The sequence below is a fragment of the Mus pahari genome, chromosome 16, assembly GCF_900095145.1.
Source record: "Mus pahari chromosome 16, PAHARI_EIJ_v1.1, whole genome shotgun sequence".
Taxonomy (NCBI): domain Eukaryota; kingdom Metazoa; phylum Chordata; class Mammalia; order Rodentia; family Muridae; genus Mus; species Mus pahari.
This window is the reverse complement of record NC_034605.1, coordinates 17,142,776-17,150,688: the sequence shown is the minus strand read 5'-3', so window position 1 is coordinate 17,150,688 and position 7,913 is coordinate 17,142,776. Positions and strand designations below refer to the sequence as shown.

The following is a 7,913-nucleotide window of genomic DNA, read 5'->3' as shown; positions in this document are numbered from 1 at the left end:
TTTTTTTGGTTTTTGCTTTTTCCTTCAGAGGAGTGAACCAGAGACCTCACGACTGACTTTTCCTCCCGCTCCTTTTGTGTAGTGCTCACCCAGGAGGTCAGGCAGTAACTAATGCCAAAGAAACATCAAATTAGAAAGTGCTAGCGTGTGCGGTCATGCCGCTGTTCAGGCTGCCTGAAGATTAGGAAACTGTTCAAACATCAAATCGCCGGCAGGCGTCTCAGCCCGGGCCTGTGCTAGGAGCGCGCTGGGAGTGCTTTGGTGTCCCAGCTGAGGACGAGATTAGGAACCGGGAAAGCCACCCGCGCGTGCGGCAGCCAGGGGAAGGCTAGCTGAAACGCTCTCCCATTTGCGATCGCGTGAGACCCCCGTGGTGACAACAGGGTTCTACGCCCTAGGTACCGGCAGGGCAAGTGCTCCGGGGGCCCCTCGGTGTCCTCTCGTGCCCAACCGCAACCCACAGGATCCTCTCCAGAGTTCTGGAGAGACTCGCGCCGGGAAGGGGCTTTGCTAATTGCAGGAAGTGAGCACGAGGAAGAAGTGGCAGAGATCAAGAGGAGGAAAGGGAGGAGGAGGAGCAGCAGCAGCAGCAGCAGGGCAGAGCGCAGCCAGAGTCGCGCATTGCCAAGGTAGAAGGTTGGGTCCGGGCGATCCTGCTGTTCTCAGGGGTCCTAGAGACTGCCCACCCCTGCTCGGAAACGCATCTGTCCTCTCCTGGTCTTCATGGCTTCTCCGGATGACCCTCTGCGCTCAGGTAAAGTGGCTAGGTGCCGCGCCCTCACTTGGGGTGTGACCACTAGCTGGATTTATGAGACTGAACTTCAGTCATCCCCTGGGAGCGGGTTTTTTGGGGGGCGAGGGGGGGGCACCAGGGCTCTCGCCAGATGTGTGTCAGGTTGGAAGGGGAACAGCTGTGGCACACGTCTTACCTCTCCCAATCCTACCCCTGTGCTTGCCCCTCTGTGAGCAGCAGCTGATCGCTTGCTTCCTGCACACTGCAAGGTGTGCGTGGTCCCTCTTCCCACGCGGAGGCCCGGCCGAGCGCTTTTGTTCTGGGCCATGCGGGTGCCTGGTTGAAACAAGTCAGCCAACCTTTGATAGAAAAGAACATAGGAGGGAGGATCCTGCACCCCCTTCCTTCCAGGCTCTCCCTTGCTTTCCAGTCACACCTTTTCTTGTCGCTCTTCTCCCTCCTGGCTTCACTTTGCTGAGATGCCGTTTGCTTCTGTACAAGTCTTCACCTCTCCGATCCACTGGGCTGAGCCCACCTGCGCAATTCCCACCTGTGGAGGTCTCCAGTCCCCGTAGTACATTAAAAATGTGCTTTGATATCTGAGGCCAGAATCTAGATTTTTCTATCGCATCTCCCTGCATTTAAGGAAAATCCCTTTAAACGTCAACGTCCAGGAATCTCCTCTGTCCTGTAACCTAGTTACAAACTCCATCGGTGTTTGTGGATGAAAGGATGATGTGTCCCTTTGAGGACGCTAGGTCTTTCTCCGGTTTTGGTAAGGTTGGACACTCTGGTAAGAGCCACACAGAACCGGACCAGACTGCTGGGATCGATGTGATTGCTTGTGTTTCCTATTTCATTTCTTGAGTTGGAGCAGGGACAGCGTTCAAGGGCTGCCCTGATTACGGGCTTGACCGGACAGAGAAGATACCATGTCTGGCAGTGGCCAGAAGCTTAAGCCCAGTGGCCATTCTGATTTGACATCTTGAAGTGCTGGTTTGGGAAGGGGTCTGTTTTCTAGTGACATCAAAGAAAGAACTAAATTATTCAAATGTAGCACGCTCCACAGGCTATCAATTGAATTGGCCAACCCTCATGTTGTTTGCAAGAACAGAAGGGAACAATTCTCTCATCGGGTGCCTGCTAGTATGTATAACACTGTCCTCTTTGTGCTGAGAACTGTATGAATAAGATGTCAAGGGGTATTTGGGGCTGATTTTAGTCATAATGGTCCCAGACTTAGTAAATGATACTGGTAAGGGGATTCAAGAGATAGAGAAAGGGAGTTCATTGGATAAGGATACAGGTAACATTTGCCTGAGCGGCCTCTCAACCCAACGGCATCAGAGAAAATGGGGGCAGGGAAGGGAGTGGAAACCAACATAAAACCAGCATAAAAAGCCTCAAGGGGGNGGGTGGGTGGGGTGGGGTGGCTGAAGAGATGGCTCCAGTTAGTGAAGTGCCTGTCAAGCAAGCAAGCATGAGGCCTTGCATTCTGATCTCTGGCACCCCTATTAAAAGTCAGGCAGAGTGGCACTCATTTGGAACCCCAGGGCTCAGCTGTTTGAGGCAGACCTGATCCCTGGAGCTCACTGGCTGGCCAACCAAAGCAACTTGATGTGTGTTGCAGGTTCAGTGAGAGCCTCTGTCTCAAAAAAAAAAAAAAAGTGTGCAGAGGTTAGGGAAATGGCTCTTTGAGCAGGCAGAGAAAGTTTGCTGCCCAAGCATGAGAATCTAAGTTCCCATCTGAGTTTAAGTTCTCAGTACCTACATAAAAATGTAGCCATGGCACACATGCCTTCAATGCTAGGGCTGTGGTGGGTGGGGTGGAGAGATCTCTGGGGCTTGCTGGTCACCATAGTCCTCTGTCCTCCATGCAAGTACATGCAAATGCCGGCATACGTGTACATACACTGGACACACACACACACAGTAATTGAGGAAGACACCCAAAGTTGATTTCCCACCTGTACACACCTGTGCATGAGCACCTGTACATGTGTGCACTGTACCTATGTGATCATATACACATAACCCCCCCCACACACACACACACAAAGTCTTGTGTATGTGCCGGTAGATATATGAACTTGGGAGACAGTTATAGCATTATAGGACTAGAACTGCAACTACAGTCTTAATTAGCTTGGCCCAACTAGAATGAATGCTCACAACCTGTACTAAAGGGAGCATCAAATCAAATCTCTGTGTGTGAACCGATATCCACAGTGGGTGTCCCGTAAGCACTCCGTCTCTCACTTCACCAAGTAGAACCCAAAACCTCTAGGTGAACTCTTCAGGGAAAGATGGAATGGGGCTCCCCACAAAGAGGAAGGAGGCCTCCTTCAGGGGATCCCTTTGGCAGAGACTGGTGAAGAACATAATTCAGGCCTGGGAGATGCTAAGAATATCCTGTCTCATTCTGGGAATCTGTCCATCAAAGAGGTTCCTCCGTGTTACACAGGTCTTGACACAGGTGCACGTCCTTCTACCTGGCTCTTCCATTTCTCAAGAGCAAACACAGCCAGTGCTAAGGAGCTCAGAGGCCAACTGAAGATTTCACCTCTGCACCTCAGACCATGCTCTACCCTCACCTCCCAACTGAGGTTTCCACACTGATGCATGCTTCCTGTCAATGGTCTTACTCAGCCATCTTAGACTCACTTCTGCGCGGAATCTCAGACCACCCATCCTAACACTTGTTCATCCCTTCCATACCTTCGTCACTTGCTTTAGGCAGCCATACAGCCTCCTGTCTTTCCTTTGAAAGGCTCCACATGCTTTCTGATCCTGGGAAGATTGTTTCCACTTCCTGGACCGCTCTCTGCATCCTTGGCTGCCCGCTACCCCCCTGCTTCTCAAAGATGATCTGGGCTCAGCCCAAGACCACTCCCAGCTCTTCGGAAACCTCCCTTTCACTGTTGTGAGATTCTGCATAGCCAGGGTTACTCTCTCCATTGGAAAGTGTGCTCCATCTAGAACCCAAGGCTGCCTTGCCTGTATCTTTTCCCTGACTCCCACCACACCACTGAGCACACGCAAGGCCCCGGGTAAACACATTTCACTCCCCTGAGTGGAGCTACGAATGGATGGACAATGAAACGGAATTTAAGGCAATTGTTACACACAACCCCGGGGTGGGTGGGCGGGAGGTCTTTCTATATTTGTTCCCGAGGAACGTATTCATCAAGTGGAACGTGTCAGCTGAGTTTATCTTGCAAAGGGAACAAACAAACAAACAACCTCTGTTCCTTCACACACATAGTTGAGATGTACAGCTCAGTGGTAGCACCACACTTGCTTGGTGTGCATGTGGCCCTAGGTACAATTCTTAATTTGTTTCTGTCTCTCTCTCAAACACACACACACACACACACACACACACACACACACACAGAGAGAGAGAGAGAGAGAGAGAGAGAGAGAGAGAGAGAGAGAGAGAGAGATGTTATTATGTTTTATTGTGAAGTTAACTAAGTTTTTAAAAGATTTATTTTATTTTATTTTATTTTATGTGTATGAATGTTTTCCCTGTATGAGCATATGTACCTGTGGAGATCATAAGAAAGCGTCAGTTCCCTTGGAACGGTAACTGTGGATAACTGTGAGCCACTGTGTGGATGCTGGGAACTGAAGCTGGGTCCTCTACAAAAGCAACCAGTACTTACCCACTGAGCCATCTTCCCAGGGCATGGCGTTGACTTTTTAAATTATTTTATGTGTATGTGCACGGGTGTTTCGCTTCCATTTATGTGCCCTACTTGTGTTCTTGGTACACTCAGAAGCCGGAGGACAGTAATGGATCCTCCGGAACTGGAGTTACAGATTGATTGTGAGCTGCCGTGTGAGTGCTGGGAATTGAACCCAGGTCCTTTGGAAGAGGAGCGGGTGCTCTTAACCACTGAGCCATCGCTCCAGTCCCCATGAAGTAAATTGAAAACAAAACAAAACAAACAAACAAACAAACAAAAAATCAACTTCCATTTTGAGGAACTTCACAAGATGCTTGAGATCCCAGGGAAAGATGATGGCAGCGATGGTGAGGGGTAGCTGTCAACCTCAACCGCCACCGCTGATCTACCATTGTCTGTCAAATGGGACTAAAATCTGGCCATTCATGTTATATGGATATCAAGGAAGAAGGCCCAGCTGAGGACACCTTGTTACCTAAGCATCATGGTGGTAGAGTACAGTCATGTAGATTTCCCTTTGTTCATGGTTCTACTTCCCCAGGTCCTGGTCCTGGTCCTGGTCCTGGTCCTGGTCCTGGTCCTGGTCCTGGCCATCAGCCAGGAGGTGTCTCACCTGTCCTCAGCCCTTCTTCAGCCTCCTATATGTATGTATGCATGAGTTCTGGTCAAGTCCAGGGTGAACCACTTCCAGAATTGGCCATGTGTGCAAAGCTGGCTCTGCCTGCTGCTTTCTCCAGCCCCACCACAAGAAGCAAGTGTGTAGAGGGCGGGCATCTGTGATCTTCCTGTCTCCCACTCTGTGGAGTTTCCTAATGTGTCCTTCATCTTGTTTTCCTTTTGTTCCAGTCCTAGGGTGTGTGTGTGTGTGTGTGTGTGTGTGTGTGCGCGCGCTAGAAATGGACGATGTGGCCTTGCACATGCTGGGCAAGTGGTTTATCACTGAGCTACATCCCCAGCCCTCAGTTTACTCTTTGTGAGGCAGGGTCTCTCTAAGTGGCACACGGACCTTGAATTCAGAATGACAAGCCCACACTCCTAGGCCTGCTTCTTTTATTTACAGTGCTTCCTAAGTTTTCATAACTCTCCCACTTCTGAGTTTCCCGCCACGACCTTTCATCTCTTCCCTGATCGGCTGGATTCTTGTCACTGGGTCAGTAGGGAAGGCCACTCTCCAAGGACCCCCCTAGGAACACACTGGCTTGACACAGGCCCCTTCCCCAGCTGGTTCAGTCACGTGATAGAAGGAACTGTCAGCACCCTTCTGTGGCTTTGAGCATGCCTGTGATCCTGAATCTTTACAAGCAGGGATGAAAACAGCTGTGGGTGAGAGAGAGCTTTGGGGGCAAAATAAAAAGAAAGATAGAAAAGAAGAAAAAAATAAACTTGCTCTGAAATCCAAAGTTCAAAGAGTTGCCCTCAGTTCGGCACTGGATCGCACAAAGGGCCCCCCGCTCTTGCCTGGGGAACTGGGAGCTGAACATGATTCCTGCTTATTTTCTCCAAACAGACATCTCTGAGGATATTTAAAGTTTCTGAGACCAGAATGTGGTAGGTAAAGGGAGATGTCACTTTGTTCTTGTTTTGGGGTCCTCCTAAAGAGGCTTCGGGGTGCTAAGTGCCCCCTTCTCAGGAGGACTCTGGAGGTGAGGTCGGAGTCCCAAGTTGAGGATGAGTAGATGGGAGTTTGGATTTAGAGTTGATGTTACAATGATTAAGTCTTTGGGGGAGAGGGAGAGGGAGGCTGGATTGGAACGGGAAGCAGAATGTGAACTCAACTGTGGTCCTTAAAAAGATATGTGTTAAGTTCTAACCCCATCATGTAGAAGATGATATGATGATGTCAACACTGGTACCTCAGAACATAACCTTCTTTGAGAACAGAGTTTTTACCAAGGTAATCTAGTTGAATTGGAGTCCTAAGAGTCGATCGCTTGCCAATATGGAAAAGTCTTTATAAAAAGCAGATATGGGGCCAGCGAGATGACTCACGGGATAGAGGCATTTGCTGCACAAGCCTGGTGACCCGAGTTTGATCCCCTAAACCCACATAAAGAAGGAGGGAGAGAACCAACTCCACAAAGTTGTCCTCAGCTCTCCACATGTGTATGCTGGCATGTGAGTGCTCACAAAATACATAGTAAGTACATAGTAAAAATGAAAAGCTTTATTGAAAATTAATAAGACAAGTCTGGGCATGATGACTCCAGCTGAGTCTGTCTGGTGAACTAGGTCTAAGCCACTTCTAAAAGGTTCTGGTGCAAAAACAAACAAACAAACAAACAAACCAGTCAACCTGGAGGTCTCGGACTCAAAGCCTGCCTCTTCCGTGTATCCAGAGCGCACACTATGGAGAGCTCACATTGGGGAGAGCACACACTGTGGAGAGCTCACACTGGGAAGAGCTCACACTGGGGAGAGCTCACACTGTAGAGAGCACACACTGTGGAGAGCTCACACTGGGGAGAGCTCACACTGTGGAGAGCACACACTGTGGAGAGCTCACACTGTGGAGAGCTCACACTGGGGAGAGCTCACACTGTGGAGAGCTCACACTGTGGAGAGCTCACACTGTGGAGAGCTCACACTGGGGAGAGCTCACACTGTGGAGAGCTCACACTGTGGAGAGCTCACACTGGGGAGAGCTCACACTGTAGAGAGCACACACTGTGGAGAGCTCACACTGTGGAGAGCTCACACTGGGGAGAGCTCACACTGGGGAGAGCTCACACTGTGGAAAGCTCACACTGTGGAGAGCTCACACTGTGGAGAGTACACACTAGGGAGAGCTCACACTGGGGAGAGCTCACACTGGGGAGAGCTCACACTGTAGAGAGCTCACACTGTGGAGAGTGCACACTGTGTAGAGTACACACTGGGGAGAGCTCACACTGGGGAGAGCACACACTGTGGAGAAGAAGGTTCTCATACTTTTCTCAGGCTTAGCTGAGGTTCTGTCAGCCACTTATGCAACCATGAAAGGTATGGGGGTCAGGGCAGGAGAGATGGCTTAGCGGTTAAGAGCACTGACTGTTCTTCCAGAGGTCCTGAGTTCAAATCCCAGCAACCACATGGTGGCTAACAACCATCTGTAATGCGATCTGATGCTTTCTTCTACTGTATCTAAAGACAGCTACAGTATACTCATATAAATAAATCTAAGGGAGGAAGGAAGGAATTTCTATTTTTTTCTGTTTGTTTTTGTGGTACTGGGGATGGAATTTATTGCTCTATCACAGAACTATCCATCCCCTTCAACCCTTGAAACGAGACGGATAAAGAGACAGTCAAAGTGGGCCACGGGAGAAGGGGTGCGAAGCTTCCCCCCTCTCTGGGTGCCCCATCTGGTGTCCATTTGCTTGGCTGGCCAGAGCACCTTGAACATAGTCTTTTTTTTTTTTTTTTTTTTTTTAAGATTTATTTATTTATTATATGTAAGCACACTGTAGCTGTCTTCAGACACTCCAGAAGAGGGCGTCAGATCTTGTTAC

The 7,913-nt window shown here is 49.6% G+C and overlaps 1 protein-coding gene across 1 annotated transcript in view; it reads left to right on the top strand.

Annotated features, from left to right (window-relative positions):
- Positions 1-229: 229 nt before the first annotated feature.
- Edaradd (EDAR associated death domain) overlaps positions 230-7,913 on the top strand; it is a 43,623-nt gene continuing 35,939 nt past the window's right edge. Inside the window, exon 1 of the mRNA XM_021215928.1 lies at positions 230-754. Within this exon, the coding sequence (XP_021071587.1) occupies positions 724-754 (31 nt within the window). The 5' untranslated portion in view covers positions 230-723. The remainder of the gene's footprint in view (positions 755-7,913) is intronic.